The sequence below is a fragment of the Bactrocera dorsalis genome, chromosome 1 (assembly GCF_023373825.1).
Source record: "Bactrocera dorsalis isolate Fly_Bdor chromosome 1, ASM2337382v1, whole genome shotgun sequence".
In the NCBI taxonomy this organism is placed as follows: domain Eukaryota; kingdom Metazoa; phylum Arthropoda; class Insecta; order Diptera; family Tephritidae; genus Bactrocera; species Bactrocera dorsalis.
In genome coordinates, this window is record NC_064303.1 from 89687473 (window position 1) to 89707255 (window position 19783).

Sequence of the window (19783 nt, forward strand, 5' to 3'; positions counted from 1 at the left end):
CTTTAAAGTGCCTGCAATCTCGAATAACTACACTTTACGGTCGTCCAACATTATTTTGTAAACTTTTTTGACACTCTTCGGTAACAAGCCATTTTGGGCGTCTGCTGCATTCAACTTCTTCGATGCTAATTTCATCATGTCTAAACTTAGCACAGCAATCCTTGATGGTTGATTTTGCAGAAGTAGTTTCCGGAAACTCGTCATCAAACTTTTGTTTCAACTGTATTTTTTCCCTTCAAAAAGCAGTATTTTATCAACATGCGAGATTCCTTCTCATCAATTTTTTTCACAAAAATAGCTTCACTCATAATTATAGAAAGCACTAATGATCCGATGGGTGTCAAATTCCTATACTCACCTTTTAAAGGTTTGTCATATGGACCTAATTCTAGCACCATCTATATGTCAGGCCGGGAACTGTTCAATTGACCGTTTGTAGTATTTGAGTACCATCGTTGCCAGATATGACAACTGGAGCTTCAAGAAAACTAATTTAAAGTTTAAGGTGGTGAAGCTTAGACAATACAACAGGCAATACAGTTGATTAGCCAAGCAAACATTTTTTTCACAATCCTTGCAATTCAATAATTTTTTAGGACTCGTAAAGTGTTTTTAACCCAAAAACAAAATATTATATTTTTTTAAAATCATAAATTAACTAAAATGAAATGTTTCTAAACTTCAAAAAAAATTAATTTTTAAATAATAATTTCATCTTTAAAATTTTCATACTTAAAAAACTTAAAGGAGTTAACTGTTAAAGGGTGGAATTACTTTAACTTTGTATTGAAAGAAAACCCATATACCGTTACGAATCATTTTTGCACTCGCATGCTTAGCGGCCATAAATCAATTTAGGCCACGAAGCATGCCAAACCAATTAGGAGGCAACAAATCGAATCATTGAGTGGCGGAATGTTAACAGTAAAACTGCACAGCGAATGTTTCGTGGTTTCGTGCATGCCCTACATACCATTTGCTCACGCACATGCCCAACTACAGACATAGTCACATGTGTGCATGTGCCACTTCCATTCGTATGGAACACACGAGTACTCGCACTCAATTTTCTAATTTGTAGCAAGTAATAAACGCAGCAATTACTTACCGAAATTGCGCGCACCTACCTTCGTATGCAAATAGGAGATTCGGGTGTGTGTATGAGATCTTCGTGCCGGATGAACGAAAAGTGCTGGATCATCAAAAAAAAAAAAAAAATTGTTGCTTGCCAAATCAGGAAACGGAAGTAGTTAACAAAATGATTTTTGGAATGAGTAGTGAAAACGCAAAACTGCTATGTTGCAGACGTGGTGCGAGAGAGAAAGATTAGATGCAAATCTTAATAGCTAAATATTATATTTAGGGAATGGAATTTATTAAGGTGCGGTACGAAAATTAGATAAATGCAACGAAACTGGAATTTGTACGCTGATTTAATATTAAAAGTTTTTGAGTTGCTATATGTAAAACTCGCACGATTTTTTTAGTTCGAAGAATGACAACTTTTTCAAATTTTTTAAATAAAGATTGCGGTAAAATCAAATGGTTTTTACTAATCCTTCCGATATTCCAACTATGCCAGTAAGATCTCTCGCTGTTAGTCGTCGATTCTCAAGCACCAGTTTATTTTATTGATGTGTTGATCATCAGTTGATATTTATGACCGTCCTGGAGGTAGTTTTTCGGTTACACGTTCTTGACCCTCTTTGAATTTGACTGACAGTCATGCCAACGTAGAAAAAATGTGTTTTCGTCAGAAATTTAAATTAAAAAGTCTTACTATTTTTTGCTCCAGAATATAGGTAAATGAAAGTATCTGTTTATAGTTGAGAAAATTGTCCTAGCTAAGCCAGTTCATTCATCAATTGACTACTTAAAGAACGAAAGACAATGGTTGGTTTAAAGCTCTGGCTGCTAGTACTTTGAAGCCTTTATACTCAACGAATCTACTACGAGCACAAAGAATACTCAAATTTTAACTATCATCAATGTCAACTACAAAAACCAACAATCGGAAATGAGCATATCTGCTGATGCGGCAACACGCTGTGCTTGCTGATGTTTGGTAGGCTATGAATTTGTTCATAAGTAGGTATGAACGATATAAGGGAATGTACATATACGTATGTATGCCGGTGGTACGCCTAATAGTAACGAAATCTTGAACCACCAAATTAATTAAAGTGGCTCATATTCTGTTCGATATTTAGGGCGTAAAGCCAACTAATAGACAGAGGTTATTATATGAGGGGCTCGAAGAAAATGTATAGCGATCTGAGTTTTGGAAACGGATATCGAGTAATTGTAGATTATGGCTGCTTTATAAACTGATCGGTCAAACTCAAGTCCCTCTTATATGGAAAACTTTTATATTTGACAGGTATAGTCAGGGCATCGCTTTAATTTTTAAACAATCGTTCAGATCGGGACATTGTTGTTGTTGTTGTAACGGGTACCTAATACCCGTGAGGATAGTAAGGATTAGCTAAGTTGTCGTTGACGTCATTCAACAGCAGGCGCAAGAAGTGTGATGTTTTAACGCGGACATATATTCGATAAGTTGGAGCTTAACACATTGGTGCGGCGTAGTTAAGGACCAGCCGGCCGGTTGTCTTATAAGTTGCCAACAATGTTTCTTTGTCCTTTCTGAGAATTTTGTTGCGGCTCTGTACTTTGGCAATAATAGCGGTGGTATGAAGGGTGCTCCTTCACAGACTATCAGAAGTCACACTTAAAACTTTAGGATTATTGATAGTCGGAAACTTGACACCATTGACTGCAATATTAAGGTCAAGTCTGTACTCCTTCGTCCACTTTGTAAATATTGTCGCTATGGATTTAGTGAGGGACAGTGTTCAGTTCCGTGCAGCGAGGAAGCGAGAAAGGTCGGAGAGATAGCTGTTTACTAGCTGTTTACTCTCGAACCAATGCCATCGATTTCATTGCTCGACGTCAATATCGTGCAATCATCAGCATATGAGGTGACAGAGACTCCTTCTGGTGGTTGCGAGAGTATATAACCACCCTGTGGAACCTCTTGTTTAATTCTTCTCAGTTTTGAGTTTTTGCCTCGAAATAGGATGATTGACGACCGCACAGATAGTTCATGGTCCACCTCTTCAGTCCTGGAAGGAGCGCAGTTTTCTCAATGTCCTGCAGTAGCGTTGTGTGACTGATTGTGTCAATGGCTTTTGATCTCATGTACTACCTTAGCCTATTAACCAACTCGAATATACCAAAATAAAGAAGAGCATGGTTTCGCTCATTTCAAGGTCAGGTTATAATTTGGTAAATGGTAAACTTCTATCTTTCTATGTATACGTATGTACCTAAATAGATACAGATATGAATAGAAACGTATCTAATGCATATAAAATATATAATATGGTCAATTCTTCATGCCAAGCAATAACAAACGATTCTACGAAAATGCTGGACGGCAAAAGCCATGAGATGCCAAGCTTTTGTTGTAGATTGTATAGAGAACATCAGTCAATATGCGGAATATAGCAACATAAAGAACTGTGTCTACTTTTTATTGGAGTATAAACGTTAGGGTGGGTCAAACAAAAAAAAACAAAAAATTATAATTTTCCCACAAAACTATAAATTTTCCAACGCAAACTAATTTTGTCATAGAGTTACAAAGTTCAAAAAAAAAAAAACAAAACAATTTCTCTAAAAATAGTCAAACAACAGCTTAAACAAAAAAACATTTACGAAAAAATCGTTCCAGACCTTTTTGAAGAGCATTCATTCTTTTACAAAATATACAGAATGAAATAGTTTTTCAAGTAATTGGAAGCGAGATATGAATTTTTCTATCCAATATTAAGTAACAAATAAATAACGGTAAAACGAAGGATCTGACCATTACCATTAAAAGCTCATACTTGTAGAGACTTGCTGAGTCGTGAATACCAAAAAGTCGTGTCATAGTACAAAGCGAAAAAACACTAATTTTTGACCCACCCTAATGTACATATAAAAGAACGAATACATACTTGCGATTTGTTGCACGCCACAGGAACAATGCGCACACCATGCATCGAGACCTGCGGTTGGCGAAGAACGACGTAATTGCGGTTAAGCGCAACTCTTTTAATCTCTGCGACAACAAATAACAACAAACACCACACACCGTTGGTATAATGTTCTGGTGATTGTGTGTGGTTTTGAAAGGGCCAAGGATGCCTCGTGCACCGCATTCAGCATTCAATAAACGATATGACGGATATCAAATGAAATAGAAAAAGAAAACACAATTTCTATTGATCGATAGCAGCAGCTAGTTGGTATTAGTTCGTACCGTTTCGTATTGTGCACAGAATTTACTAAAATAAAATATTTATAATCACATACTTCAATTTTCATCTCTAATTTCACTGTTGACTGTTTTTTGCTGCTTGAGGGCAATAAGTTAAGCCGCGCTGCTGTCCCTGAAAGGATAACCTTGACCAAGAAATAATGTTTGCTTTTCCTTTCTTCAGTGATTCGATGTAGGCGTTATGATATTTACCGATATAAATGTATATGTACATATGCTTGTGTATGTTAATATGTATACATATACTTTTCAGAAAGATTCCTCTTCATAGATTTTCAATTATATATGCTTTGTGCAAGGATGTTAACTTTTCTTCTTTATTGGCATGAACAACTCTTACGTGGTTACAGCGCCCAGTTTAACTAGGCACTTCTCCAACTGGTCTTTCCAACGGAGGGGAGGTCTTCCTCTTGTTCTGCTTCCCCCGGCGGGTACTGCTTCGAACATTGCCAGAGTGTTTCCATCCATTCGGACGACATGACCTAGCCAGCGTAACCACTGTCTCTTTATTCGTAAACACCTAACGTCGATCCATCAGATTGTTGTTTATCATCCCTGAATCTGCACAATATCGGGGATGATGGGAGACATGTAGAATTTGGTTTTTGTTCGTCGAGATAAGACTTTACTTCTCAATTGCTAACTCAGTCCGATGTAACACCTGTTGGCAAGAGTTATCCTGCGTTGAATTTCCAGGCTGACATTGTTGGTGGTGTTTACGCTGATTCCAAACTAGACGAAATTATCTACGCCTTCAAAGTTATGACTGTTAGCAGTGACATGGGAGCCTAGTCGCGGGTGCGACGACTGTTTGTTTGATGACAGGAGATATTTCGTCTCACCACTAGACCCAGCAGCTGTACGCTCTCGCAGAAGATGGTACCTTCTCTGTTTAGTTCTACAGCTTGAATTATTTTCTCCAGAAGTAGGTTGAAAAAGTCATACGAAACGGAGTCGCCTTGTCTGAAGCCTCGTTTGGTATCGAACGGCTCGGTGAGGTCCGTCCCGATCTTAACGGATCTTTTGGTATTGCTCAACGGCAGTTTACACAGCCGTATTGGTTTTCCGGTGATGTCAGCCTTTACTCTTAAGATGATATAAACCATCTGTGCAGCGGCACCTTCCTAATTTAGGGACTGGACATTCCAGGTGAATGGTCTTAAATCGTAGTTCTGAATACGTTTGCGGCGATCCTCATCAAAAGGGGGCTTCTCATCCGAGGCTGTTGGGCACTTTTCATTAGGGGTGTTTTTTTACGTGGCGGGTCCCAAACCCAGCGCACAATCCTGGGTTCGAATGATTCGCCTTCTCACTTAGCTCGGCTTCAAACGGATATTTTTTAGCTACCCTTGAGGATACTTAGTCTAAGTCCGGAAGTCGTGAGCTGTTTGAGGCGTCTGTAAAATAATCATTTCAGGCCACTCCCGTGTGAATGGCGCTCAGAGAACTACCCTCACATGCAGGAACTTCTATACATGGCTCAATTCTCCAGGTTAATTCGTTGAGATAATTAAAACTTTAATTGAGTCAATATATTTTGTGTTCAAATGCTTTCAACTTTACTTAAGCAGTTAGTATCTGCCAACTACTTTTGATTTGGCCTTGTAAATAAGAATACTAAAAAAATTAATTGGTTTTAAGAATACTTGTTTAGAATGTATTTTTATTTAGGCTTTGTCTCGCAAAAAAATGTTTAAAAGGAAAGAATAGTAAATTGCAGTACTCAGTTTTCTTGATTTTGATTTTCTGCAAATTCTACGAATTTTTAAATTATTTTTTCACTGAAGAGACGATACCTTTTCTCCCTAAAATGTATTATAAATTAAATACTAATTGCGTAATTAATCTTCCTTCTCTTTCTGACTAATTGGGTAATATTAATTTGGTGATTAGCTACCAGATCTGTTTATGTTAAATTAAAAACAATTAGTAATTCAATTGCCGATTCATTACTTTAATTACTCAATTATCGCCGTGTTTAGACATGTCAGTATATAATTTATATAAATATTTTGAATACATATCGTATATGAGATTATAATAGCGCATAACTTGTATTCGTGAAATTATATAATGATTTGTGATATATTCATTCAGAAAAGCTTGATTTGTTTGCTAATTGTTGTAAATTAAACATTTCACTCCGATTTCTATGAATTTCAGTCGGTACCCGTCTATGTATTTACAACCGAGTTATTGACAAAAATTAAATAAACTAATGAATTTTCTTTTTCATTTATTTCCAGGATTCTAAACTACGTCAAATTGTTACGCTTGGGTCACAGGACACATTGGAGGAGAAAACTGTGACCATTTGTCATGGTTGTGATTTCGTTAACGTCACATTTGTAAATTTCTGCTGTACTAAAAGAGAGATTGCACAGGTAAGCTTATAACGCTGTTTCATTTATGCTTTATTGCAGGCAATAAGTCTTAATTAAGACTCAATTAGATCTGATTTAATTAAATCTCAATTTAATTTGAATTAATTAAGACTCAATTTGTTTAGATTTAATTAGGACTCAACTTGATTTGAATTAATTAAGACTCAATTTGATTTGGAGTAATTAAGACTCAATTTATGCCGTTCGATTTTGTTTTATCTTAATTTGATATATGATGAAATAATGTAGGGACTGTAGTCGAAGCCCTTTGCATATCTCAACATTATCATCGTATTCAGCTTTTTTCATAGCAAGAGGAAGCATCGAAAACCGGAGTGCTGGACTTTAATCCTTATCATGTTTCCCCACGGGACTACTGGACTAAGTATTACATCATGGGAGCGAAGAAGACATTGAGGTCTCCTCCATTGTACGGACTGACTGACGTCTAATCTGTTGTTAATGTTTCAATCTTATCATAATTTGTTGTAGTAGTTATTGAATCGGAGTCAAACCTTTTTTGACCGACATTAACAAGCATTTCAAAAAACTGCCGCCTCCCGTCGAGCTTGTCGCCTGAACGCTTCGATAAAATTTTTGTTTTGAGAAAGGTTTTCATAGTATTCACTTGAGACAGGTTCGGATAATATCAAAATGCACAACACAGATAAAAGGGGAAAATGCGGTTAAGCACCTAAAGAGCTAAAGGTGTCAATTTTATCTAAAGAAGAAAAGAAGCTGATCTGAACATTTTTTTTTAAGATTTTCATGTTGCTTTGGACAATAATTTGTGCCAAATTTTGTGAGTATATATTTCTAAATACAAAAGTGTTCGGTGCTTCTGATCGTTCAGTTTTTACATCAACTATAGTAGTCCAAAATCGACCGACAAGTGAGCAGCTTCTTGGTGAGAAAAGTGCTGATGCAAAATTTCAGGTCGATAGCTCATAACTTGAGGGACTACTTCACATACGAGTATGTGATATACAGACAGGCAGACATGCCTAAATCGTTTCCTCGGTGGGTTACAAAACTCCTGGCAAACTTAAACATACCTTCAGTGTATAAATATAGTAGACAGGACATATTTTATCCAACGCTGGTTTCAGAAAAATTAAAAATTTCTAATTTTTATAGCAAACCAATAATACAATTCGATCAAATTTGAGTCGGATGGGTCAATTTAAATGGCACGCGCAAACCGAATTGATACATATTTTGGTACTCAGTTTTCTATGCTCGAGTGTGAAAGGGTCTCCATATGCCAATCAGTATATTTTCGGCAACTGTTTGTATGTGATTCAAGAAGTGAGAAAAATATTAAACAATGAGCTGGCTTGAAATGTACCGTGTTCCAATGGAACCGGTGCTACGTCACCGTTAAAAATGTTGTAAAAGTCTGGAAGTGTTAGTAGTCTACTTTATGAAGAATACTAGTAATTAAATGGTACAAAGCATTCGATGAAGGTCGTGAAGTCATCGAAAACTTACCACAAATATATGAGTTGGCCTCGTCTAATGACGATAACAGCGTGCAAGTTGAATGAACGGTGCTTGACAATTGTCGTGTTGACATCAGAGAGAGAGCAGAAGATCTCGACAGCGCTTATCGACTCAACATATATTGGTTAAAGTTTTGGGTATGACGTAGTATATAATCATATAAGAAAGTGCTTCCTAATAGTTAAAAGAGCAGATGCCAAAAACACAGAACAAAACTGACACACTGAAGAGAAATGTATAACTTTTCCAATTTTCTGAGAATAGTACCTCAATTAGGAGTTAAAACAACTTGAAAAGCGAACTAAGATTTTCAAAATTATTATTTTTTCTCCTAATAGCGGAATCTAATAGTTAAATCATACCCAGTAAAGAGATTTTGTTGGTATACATATATAAAATTATTCATACGTACAATAAACTATTCAATTCAGTGAAATTTTTATTTAACAAACGTTATAAGATGTCCGCTTAATAGAGCGTCCATTTAAGAGAGCTTTTACTGTATTCTTTACCTATGAACTATCCCATCTTCTAATTTGGTTCGCACTGAACACAATGTGCTAAATTTTATCAAAATCGGTTCAGTAGTTTAGGAGTCCATCTCGGACAAACAACGTGGTACGTACTTTTTATATATAGGGTGGGCCATCTAACGTTTTAAATTTGTATTATTTATATTTCGACATTATAAACGTCAAATACCATTGGAACAGTAACAGATATTCAGTAAAAAGTCTAAAATTTACGAAATGGGTCGCTATTCACTATTCTACAGTTCGCAGATTGGGCAGAAGATCGTTTGACCGAGGATGGTAAATTTTTACCGAAAAATCATCTTTTCGGGCAAAGCTCATTTCCACCTCGATGCTTAAGTTAACAAACAGAATTGTTGCATTTGGGGCACAGAAACCCCGCACGTAATCGTCGAGAAGCCAATGCACCCAGCACGAATCACTGTATGGTGCGGATTTTGGTCTGGTGGAATCATCGGGCCATTTTTCTTCGAAAATGAAGAAGGAACCGTAACCATCAATGGTGAGCAATATCGCGCAATGTTAACCGAATTTTTCTTCAAGCAAATTGAAGAGAAAGACTTGGACAACATTTGGTATATAAAGATTTTTAGTTGCTCCAATAACAAATCCCACAAAGCCTGTCAAGTTTTCAAAATTTCAGTGTAAACTATCAGTTTAAGTTTAAGTTTCAATTTTGCAAGCTTATTTAAATCAAATTTATCTAAAAAGACCACAGACAAAATTTTAAACTGTTTAAGTCCTCACGCCCCTGGCACACCTTTCCAGACCTATCAACTTAAGAGCGGAACAATTATCGTCCATTATTTGGCATTTGACCGAAAGCGGATTGTTAAATGTCGAAAAGTTCGTTTGTTGTTTGCCAAAATTGTTGCTTAAATACTCAACTTTACACACACGAATTTGCTAAATTGTCCGAAATAGCCGTCCGTCTGCTTACTGTGTCCTTTGGCAATGGGCCAAACAAGTCATTCTATTTGTACAAGTATTTGTGTTTGATTTGCTTAAATCTTTTCGGTTGTCACATGTTCGCTTGCTGTCGGTTTGTCAGCAATTTTTGATCTAGGTAAAGCGCATGGCGGTAGACATTCTGTTTGAGGACGTTTTTGTATTTGGGGAAATTTAGGGTATAGGCCAAAATTAAAACCATGTAAAATAATCGGACGAAAAGGACACTTTTATTTGTATATATAAATATATGTATGTGAGTGCATAAACAAATAATGTTTGGTATGGGATCATAAAAGTTCTTCGTTTACTTTTGGAAACTTCGAGAACTTTTAATTACTCACTACTTTGTGTTGAGGCATGTTGTTTTTGCCAATACGAGGGTGTGTCTTTTACTTGCGTTTGCGGCTGTTTACTTGTAATGCTGTTAGGCGATATCGAAGTTATATTGGAAAATATGACTTTTTTATATTATGAGCGCATATGTAGGTTACGTGAACTCTTATAAAGCATACTTGAACGCACCTGGTTTTTAGACACCAAAAACATTGATTGGGTCTGAGTTTGATCAATCCGACTCGGGCGTCTCCTTTTTCGTGTATTGGGTAGAGCACACTTAAATTGAAATCTTCGCGCATTCTTTCGTCTGATCATATTCTACAAAGAAGCTGATGCATGCTCCTTATCAGTTCTGCGCCGCCGTATTTAAATAGCTCGGCCGGCAATCCATCCTCGTCGCTGTTTTGTTCTTCAGACGGGCACTGAGTTTATTAGAAAAAAAGTGGTTAATTTGATGTTCACTCTCAATCGAACGCTTATGTAACGCACTACAAAACGAGTTTTTTAAGTTCAGACTTGTTAGCATATACAAGTTGCGTTCCAAAGTATCTTTGCGTATCTAGTGCGTTAGCATCTGCTATTTTTATCGATTGTCCAGTGAGAATTTCATGGCATTTCATTGATTGGAAGTGAAGTGTCAGTATGTTTGTGATATCGGTGCGAAAATGAGCTTCGAACAAAGAGGTAAAACATTTACCGCAACTTCAATTGATGAAACAAGTTTATGGCGCTGATTGCCTATCCCGTAGCAAAGTGCACGAGTGACGTTTTCAAAGTCAAAATTTGAGAGAATGTTTATTATAGTGTATACTATCTGATAATGCAACAAAAAATCGATGATCCCTTAAGCAGCTGCTGTAAACAGTAAATACAGTCCTACCAACTTAGCAAAATACAATTTTTTGAAATATGATTTAACCGGAGAACTTAATTCAAATTTCTACAGGTTTTTTGTCATAACATTCATACAAATGTAAATTATATTATGAAACGATTGTTTTCTATACTGTCCTTGGAAATAAAAGAAAAGGTATTTTTTCAAATAATGTGTTAATTGTTGCTAAATAGAATATGTAAGGTTCCATAAAACATTATGCTAAGTTAAATTAGTTTCAATAGCTTTAACGTCAGTAATGTTTAACATTTTATGGAGGCTAAGGTTTTCAATAGCAAGCCAATATCTCAGTTATAATACTTTGGTCTTATAGCCATATGTACATATTTGAGGGAGTAATAAAATCCACGCCAGGCATTCCACACCACGCCTTTGCCTTCCTGACTTTGCGGATATTCTCCTCCTAAATATAAACCATTCAGATTGCTGTAAGTAAAATATAAGAGGTAAATATAATTTTATTTGTAAACTCCATATGAAAAAAATTCATTCATAGCTATGAAAAAAAGGTGTATTACCTCTCATAACAATGCTTATACCACCAAGCTGCCGTATATTCCACCGCACAGTTATCCCTACTTTTGTCATTATCTCTATCTTTAGTGGTGAATTTTTGCCCCAGATGCTGAGAGAACGAGTCACCGGCCGTGCCTGAATATTTTCCAAGCGAAATTAACTCATACTTATCCTGAGCATTGCCTATAGCGAAACTCTCGTACTTAGCAACACGTTTCTCATTTTCAAAATCTTCTAATTGAAACCAAAGCTCATGAGATCGCGAATGAGTCAATGCATGTATTTTATCCAAGCCGAGAAAGAAATTGGCATTCAAGTCGCCGAAACCGTGTTCATACTCAACCCACTCGCGATAGAAGTCGGTGTCATTGCTTTGTCGACGCTGAATTATAGCCCATGGTTCACCGCCATCAGGATCACGAAGACAATAAACATTGAAAGGATGATGAAGAAATTCAGGCAGATAAAGTTCATAAACACCACTCTCTGCATATTTCCCGTTTTCTTGGCGCATCGCTTCTTTACACGATGCTGGTTTCTTGGTTGCAGGTGGCGCTGATTCCTGATTCTTCTTTATTTCACGTATAATTTCTTTCATTGTCTTTAATTCGCTTTGCATACTAAGGAATAAAAAAAAACTGTTAAGGCTTTTTATTACTCCATAATACAAAAATATATTACTGCAGATTATAACTCTCTAATTTGAGGCTCAAAAGCTCCACCTTGTTGACCGCGCTCTTAAATAAATCATCATCACAAGGGTAGGTGAGAAATGGCTATATGAATTGCACAAGAATATAAAAATTAAAATTAATCTATTTTATTAAATTTAAAAATGAAAATACCGCTACATTGGCACTACTTTGAATAGGTGCCGAGCAATACCCTGAATACAAAAGATGTCCACACAGAATGGACAAAAAGATCAAACGTTGCGCCATTCTAAACAATTTCAGTCAAACTGAATGCGAAATTGATGACTGTGTCTTAAATACTCTTTTTCGAGTGAAGAATTTTCTTGTTTTTATCAATTAATTACTCGGCTGAGGCGGTGATTTGGTTATTAAATTTGTGTATATACTCGTATGTACTTATTCGTCGAAACTTTTTATATAAATAATATAAAAAGTAAAAAATTCTGTTAAATCTTATTGATACTCAATATTATAAGAATAGATTACCACAGATTATAGTTATCTAATTTCAAGCTAATTGACCTTTCCTTTCAATAAACCATATGCACAAAGATAAGCATTTCAAATGAATTGTACAAGAATAGAAAAATTAAAATGAATTTATTTTATTAAATTTAAAAGTAAGACAAATACTGCTACATTGGCGCTACTTTAAATAACTGCCGAACCATTCCCAGAATACAAAAGATTCCCACACATAATAGACAAGAATACAGGGTTTGTCCGGAAAGACGTAGAACTGAGTTGACTAAATAAAATTGATTGAACAAAATCGTTACAATACTTTTAAAATTAACCAACTGGGCTCCTTCTGCGTCTATGCAGCGCTGCCGAAGGAAATTAGTCCTATTACTTCCCGGACAAATCCTGCATCTGCCGGAAATGTCGGTCTTTAGCGAAGTTGTTTGTTGCTTTACAGGAGTTCAAGGAGTAAAAAGCTTTTTGGATTTCTGCAATATAAAAAACTCTCATGGGCTCTGCCATTTCATGGTTTTGCAAAAGTAACATCTCTTAGTTTTGTCGTTCGTTTTTAAGCCTATTTTTTATAATTATTTTATTTTTCATTACAACATGTCGCTGGAAATGTGGTTGATACCACGTTCACGTCCTAGTTCTTTAACCTTACATAGAGTACGGTTAAAAAATCCTTATCATTGGATTTGATGATTTTAAAGAATCATTTTTAAGCATGGCAGTGAATCGGTTTTGTATTTATTGCAAACAAATCCTCATAAGATTTTAACAGTTTTGAAAATACGGAGTTTATTTCTGTTGAAATATAAAATGTCATTCATGAATTTATGAGTTTAAATAACCCAATTCTGATCACCAAAACGCAGAGGTACACAACCAGGAAATACCTTGTTGAAACCACATATTGGCCACATGATATCATCCGTCAATTGGTTCATGAGGAGTAGTCATGTTGTAGAATTATTTAACCGATTCTGCGGCCTCACTATCGATACCTCTTCCATCATAACGTGAGGACCGTAGATATTTAAAGCGTAGTTTAGACAATTTAGGACAAGTGCACAAGAAATATTTCTTTTATTCACTGGTACCTTGCTCTAGTGCCAATAAGAATTTGATGTACTTCCGCTCTACAGTTTTGCACATGACTTTCCAACCAGGTAGCTCATTCTGTCCGGTTTTAAATTGTGTAAGTCATGCTTCTATTCAGATCCTCGTGTAAACAATCCATGGGTTTCTCAATGTTGATCACGTTTTTTGGTGTTAGCAGTATACAATTCTTGGCCATCTCGTGCACTGTTTTATTGCCCATGATGTCCTTGCGGCCTGTCACTCCGTAGAGGCGAATTTAGTTAAATTGCTTGTTTCTGTGAACACTTTCCACTGCTGCCCTTCACCCCAAAACACTTCTGGACGATATGCAATACAAAGTTACTTCCTTGATTGCTGCTAAGCGTCTAGATATTGACTCTCGAATTTATTGTAGGTGCATGGAAGGCTCCCCGCTTATTGCTAAAGCTCAGCTGGACGTATATTGCAGTGGTCCGGCAAGTTAAAAGACTGCCTTGGATCTAAATTATCTACCTACCACTTTGTTATACTTTCAAGGTCAAATAACAACAGTTTCGGTTTTACCTTCACAAAGCTGCTCATTCAGTGCTACTAAATTACCAAAGATTATAATCGTCTTCACAAATTGCACACACATATTTATCTTTCACTGTATATTTGTAAGAAATTTCACAGAGATATGGTGACAATGTTTATTATATACTTATTAATTATATGTATTTCGTGGTGTCTGAAAAACATTATTGAAAAGAAGCCACATTTCCATGAGGTATTCGATGTTAACCGAAATTAATAACCGATCTTCTCTTTTCTAAAACAGATACGATTATAAATGTTATAGTCACATTCATACTTGATTTCATTCCTTTATCTTTCTATAAAAATTTCATAATTTTTTTTTATTTATTATTTGAAAATGGAATCATGCATTCTGGATTTGTATTAAAATAATTTTATACTTTAATTTTCCAATTTTTGTCACTCCAACACTCAACTTATTTAAATTTATAATTACCACAGGTTGGGAATTGATTTGCAATGAAATGCAACAATTCACTCCGCACAAAATATGTCCAAAAATTATGCACAAATATTGAAAACGAAGCGACATTTTCTATGGCTTTGGCTTGACTGAGAGCTAACGTATTCTTGACGTGTGAGGAAAGCAGCGATTCAAATGTTATTCAGTCTCGGCTAAACCTGAGATAACAAATCACTTACACATTAATATTACATTACAGGGTTTGTCCGGAAAGTAATAGGACTTCCGCCGCGACTGTACTTCGGAGCGTGCCCAATACCAAACCTCGAACCTCTGCCATAACCACAGATATTGAAGAAATTTTACAAAAATATTTAGACAAAGTCAGCGACACTTACAGTGGTGGCCATAACATATGCAACTAATACATTAGTTTAGAAAAAGTGTATATATTTTAAACAAAACAAGAAAAAACGTTAGCTTCGATTGCACCGAAGCTAAATACCCTTCACAGGTGCATTTCTGTTAGTAACTATATGTTCAGTTTGTATGGAAGCTATATGCTATAGTTAACCGATCTGAACAATTTCTTCGGAGATTACATTTTTGCTTTAGAAAATAATATACACCAAATTTCGTGAATATATCTTGTCAAATGTGAAAGTTTTCTATATAAGCATTTGATTCCGATCGTTCAGTTTTTATGGCAGCTATATGTTATAGTGTTCCAATATCGGCCGTTCCGACAAATGAGCAGCTTCTTAAAGGGAAAATAACGTTTACAAAATTTCAAAACGATATCTTAAAAACTGAGGGACGAGCTCGTATATATACAGACAGACGGACAGACAGACGGACATGGCTAAATCTATTCAGCTCGACATACTGATCATTTATATATGTATATACTTTATAGGGTCTCCGAAGATTGCTTCTGGGTGTTACAAACTTAATATACCCTGTTCAGGGTATAAACATTTCATTCATAAAAAAATAAATAAGAATACTATTTTGATTTCAACTGTAAAATTACGTGGACAAAACATATGCAACTTTTTGGAAACAATGGTAAATAATAGATTTTACTAATATTTTGATCCAAATCTATAGTTTTTTATCACTTCCGCCCATCTTCTCGGGATTGAGGCAATTAAATTATCTATGATTTTCATCAGAATCGGTTTCCAACTTTCTTGAAGTCTTTTAAAAAGTTCATCGCTATTTTTAAAGTAAGTCCTATCTACGTGCCTATTAACCAGCTCCATTAAGTTCTTAATAGGGTTGAGATCTGGGGGCTGTGGTGGCCTTTCCATAACATTCACGTTTTTTGCTTCAAACCAAGACTTGATACTACTTTAGCCGTGTGCTTTGGGTCATTGACCAGTTGGAAGTCTCAACCGAATGGCATTTCCCAGCCAGCATGAGGCAACATTATACTCTCTAAAATACATTTGAAGTCGTATTGATTCAAAATTCCATTAATCTTATATAATGGCTCAAATCCGTTAGCAGAAAAGCAGCTCCACGCCATTACATTTCCTCCACCATGCCTTACTGCTATCTTGCAATAACGAAGACATTCCATCAATGCCTATTAAGTTAAATTTTGACTCATCACTGAATAAAACCTTGAATAAAATCTTGCCATTTTTAATAAAACAAAAACCACGTTTCTTTAGCGGAATTAACAAAAGAATTTATTTACAAAAACTAACGATATTCCATTATTTACAATGTCGAAGCACAATAGTAACGGAAAAATACCGTGTTACTTGAACTCAAAATCGGAGTTGCATATTTTTTGTCCACGTAATTTTAGAGTTGAAATCAAAATGGTATTTTTATTTGGTTTTTAAAACTGAAATTTTTTTTTTTTTTAACGTTAAATAAAAGTAAAAATACCAAATTTTAATAATTTCGTATTCAATCGACGGTCTGCAAAGGTTATTATAATAATAAAATATTTACACTTTTTCTAAACTAATGTATTAGTTGCATATGTTATGGCCACCACTGTAAGTACAACGGTACTTAAATGTCGCGGCCTAATCGACATTGGTGTCGCTTCACTTTAATCAAATAATATTGTGTAAAGAATTTGTCAACTAAAGTCCCTTATACAAATAAAATGCTTAAGTTTCGTTATGTAAACAGTTTGCTAAAATGTTGCTGCATTTTGCATAATCAATATTAAACCAATAAGCAATAACAATTCGGTGACACCATGTCTTTTTGGTGGGCCGGGAAGAGATCGCTTATGTAGACCGTGCTGGGAGACCTGCGACTTCGACAAAAGCCGAAAATGTGATTCGTGTGGGCAAAGTTTTGAACGCAAACCGACGACGCACAAGAAGCCTATTTCGATAGTTTTTAAAGGGTTGTAACGATTGTTTCAATAAATTTTATCTAATCGACTCAGTCCTATTACTTTCCGAAGAAACCTTGTATTATAACACGTTCTAAAAAGCTCAACTGTCGCCAGAGATCAAAAAGATAATTCGGAAGTTGGAACAAAATGATCGGCAGTTGTTTACTTAAAGATCGGAAGCAAGACCGGAAAAAGTAAAAGAAAAATGCTTCTTTGGAACTAAATTTTCGTTGTTCCTAGAATTAAAATAATCTTTACTTAAATTTTATCCGATAAAAAGTTGCTTGCGAGATTTTTAGAAGAAAAAAGAAATTAATTTTATTAATTATTGCTAAGTATAATATGGACATTTTTATAAAACACTAGAGGATCCGTCCATACTTTACTGTGGCTGATACATAGATGGTACTACTAATACCATCAATATGATTTCTATTCAGCCCTTACCTTTAATACGTATACAAATTTGGTAAGTGAGGAACTATTATTTAATGAGATACAGGTATAGCATTTTGAGAGAAGTAATTTGTGTTAGTTTACAACGTTTGTTAATAAAGATTTGTTTTTTGGGGGAAAAATACTGTTGAATTTCGTCTCTGCACTAGGAAAATCAACCATTGAAAAGATATTTGTCAGGTTGGAGAGCGGCGAAATGGGCACCGAGAACAATAAAATTAGTACTATTCGTAATAAAAACATCGGTGTGTGGCAATAGGAACATGGCTCCATCATTTCACACTGGAGTCCAGTCGACAGTCAGTCTAGTCTACATTATGAACCCGTTCTCAAGCATAGAAAGACGAAAAAGTCGGCTGATAAGGTTATGGCATCAGTCTTTTACGATGCGAGTGGTATAATATTCATCGACTGATTACTGAGCCTGTTATGATCCATTCTATTCTACCATTAGCAATATTGAGCAATATTATTATTTTTGAGGAAGGATCAGTTTTAAATTGTACGCATTTACTTCGTCGTTTCCGGTTAAATATTGCACTGCGTTGTGCAATGCTTCGAAAATATTTCTGTATATGTCAAATTACAATAGACCTTTTTATCAACACTGCAGTTATTATCCTATTTTTCATATCTAACATCTGGTTTGTTATGACTGCAATTACGTCCTTCGCTCATAACCTAGTAAAGTAGCGCAATGCCTTGACGACGAAAATGTCAATGCCATTTTCGGTATTAAAAATATCAGGCGGGTGCGTCCTAAAAACAAACTGCCTTGCCAAAAGAGAAATTGGCATTCAAGTCACCTAACCCGTGCTCATACTCGAACCACTCACGATAGAAGTCGGTGTCGTTGCTTTGACGACGTTGAATTATAGTCCATGGCTCATAGCCATCAGGATCACGAAGACAATAAACAGTGAAAGAGTGCTGAAGAAATTCAGGCAGATAAAGTTCATAAACGCCACTCTCTGCATATTTCCCATTTTCTTGACGCATCGCTTTGTTCCACGATGCTGATTTCTTGGTTGCACCCCTTACCTCGGATCATAATTTTCTAAATTGAGGATCAGCAGCTCTATCTTGTTAACCAAGACTCTTTAAAGTTTACATATCCCTACAGAAAAAAATATAACGATGTGACATCACACGATCTTGATAACCAATCGACCAAAATTATCTGTTTCTCTCAATAAATACATAGATTGGTGCGATGAGTGGGAAATTGCGCCTTGTTGTTGAAACCAACTATCGCCGAGATCACGAGCTTTAACTTAAGCGATGTTGCTTTGAAAGGTCGATCGATTTCAGTTCTTTTTCTAAGCTTTCAAATTAAGATCTTGACATAAAATGCGCCAATTCGTTGCATATATTAGTCCGAGTTGCTGTGAATGGCGACGAATCTACTCTCCACGGTCTTCATGGACACTCTCAGCTCTTCTTCTGCACTGGCGTAGACACCCCTAATGCGGTTATAGTCGAGTTAACAACAGTCTTCCTTTTGCTCTTTCCAACGGGGTGGAGGTCTTCCTCTTCCTCTGCTTCTCCCGGCGGGTACTCCGGCGAATACTTTCAGAGCGGGAGTGTTTTCGTCCAATCAGACAACATGACTTAACCAGCGTAGTTGCTGTCTTTTAATTCGTGGATATATGTCAATGTCGTCATATTTCATACAGCTCGTCGTTCCATCGAATGCGGTATTCGCCATGGCTGCACATCTTTCGCAGAACTTTTCTCTGGAAAACTTGTAACGTCGACTCATCAGATGTTGTCATCGTCCATGTTTCTACACCATATGTACAGCACGACTGGGATGATGAGTGACTTGTGGAGTTAGGGTTTTGTTCGTCGAGAGAGGACTTTATTTCTCGATTGCCTACTCAGTCCGAAGTAGCACCTGTTGGAAGAGTTATTCTGCGTTGGATTTCAAGTCTGACATTGACAAGTCCAAATAACACCAATTTGTGTTTCTTCTCTCACTTGTCATCATAGTTGAGAAGTAAATACTGAAGCAACAAAACGCTTCTCAGACGTTTTTGCATTCGTTTGACTTAGTATTGTTTGAATATGCGACGAAGATGAACACCAGCAAGCAGAAAATATGCCATGTTTCGCTGATTTGGCTAATTTTAGTCTGAAATATTCGTGGAAATCAGGAAAGATTTAAGCGGTGAGAAAATATAGAAACATTTATTCTTCGTTTTTCTCGCCAAAACTCGAGAAAAGCTAGATCGTTATAGCTGATTTTAAGATTGAAATGCTTGTCCTAGTTCAAAAAGGATTAAAAAGTAA

The 19783-nt window shown here is 36.0% G+C and overlaps 4 protein-coding genes across 15 annotated transcripts in view; 2 read left to right on the plus strand and 2 right to left on the minus strand.

Moving 5' to 3' along the window:
• LOC115065854 (techylectin-5A) overlaps positions 1 to 19783 on the minus strand; it is a 304739-nt gene that overhangs the window by 257872 nt on the left and 27084 nt on the right. The gene's annotated exons all lie outside the window — the stretch shown is intronic.
• The window catches only part of LOC125775766 (techylectin-5A-like), a 337356-nt gene that overhangs the window by 129498 nt on the left and 188075 nt on the right, over positions 1 to 19783 (plus strand). The window lies entirely within an intron of this gene.
• Positions 1 to 19783, plus strand: part of LOC105232848 (1-phosphatidylinositol 4,5-bisphosphate phosphodiesterase classes I and II) — a 222669-nt gene that overhangs the window by 119903 nt on the left and 82983 nt on the right. For 5 of the 6 annotated variants that reach the window (XM_049446348.1, XM_049446345.1, XM_049446349.1 and 2 more), the window contains exon 4: positions 6574 to 6711. The exons of the other annotated variant lie outside the window; for it this stretch is intronic. In XM_049446348.1, the coding sequence (XP_049302305.1) occupies positions 6574 to 6711 (138 nt within the window). The remainder of the gene's footprint in view (positions 1 to 6573; positions 6712 to 19783) is intronic. 6 annotated transcript variants of the gene reach the window in all.
• The window catches only part of LOC105233639 (ryncolin-2-like), a 38569-nt gene continuing 29556 nt past the window's right edge, over positions 10771 to 19783 (minus strand). The window contains exons 1-4 of one of the 5 annotated variants that reach the window (XM_049446408.1): positions 14701 to 14885; positions 12127 to 12221; positions 11448 to 12065; positions 10771 to 11355 (exon numbers count right to left, since the gene is read on the minus strand). In XM_049446408.1, coding sequence (XP_049302365.1) covers positions 11217 to 11355; positions 11448 to 12065; positions 12127 to 12221; positions 14701 to 14796 — 948 coding nt within the window. In that variant the 5' untranslated portion in view covers positions 14797 to 14885 and the 3' untranslated portion in view covers positions 10771 to 11216. Of the gene's footprint in view, positions 11356 to 11447; positions 12066 to 12126; positions 12222 to 12290; positions 12488 to 14700; positions 14886 to 19783 lie in introns of those variants that run through there. The other 4 variants (XM_049446407.1, XM_049446410.1, XM_049446409.1 and 1 more) reach the window with 4 other exon arrangements.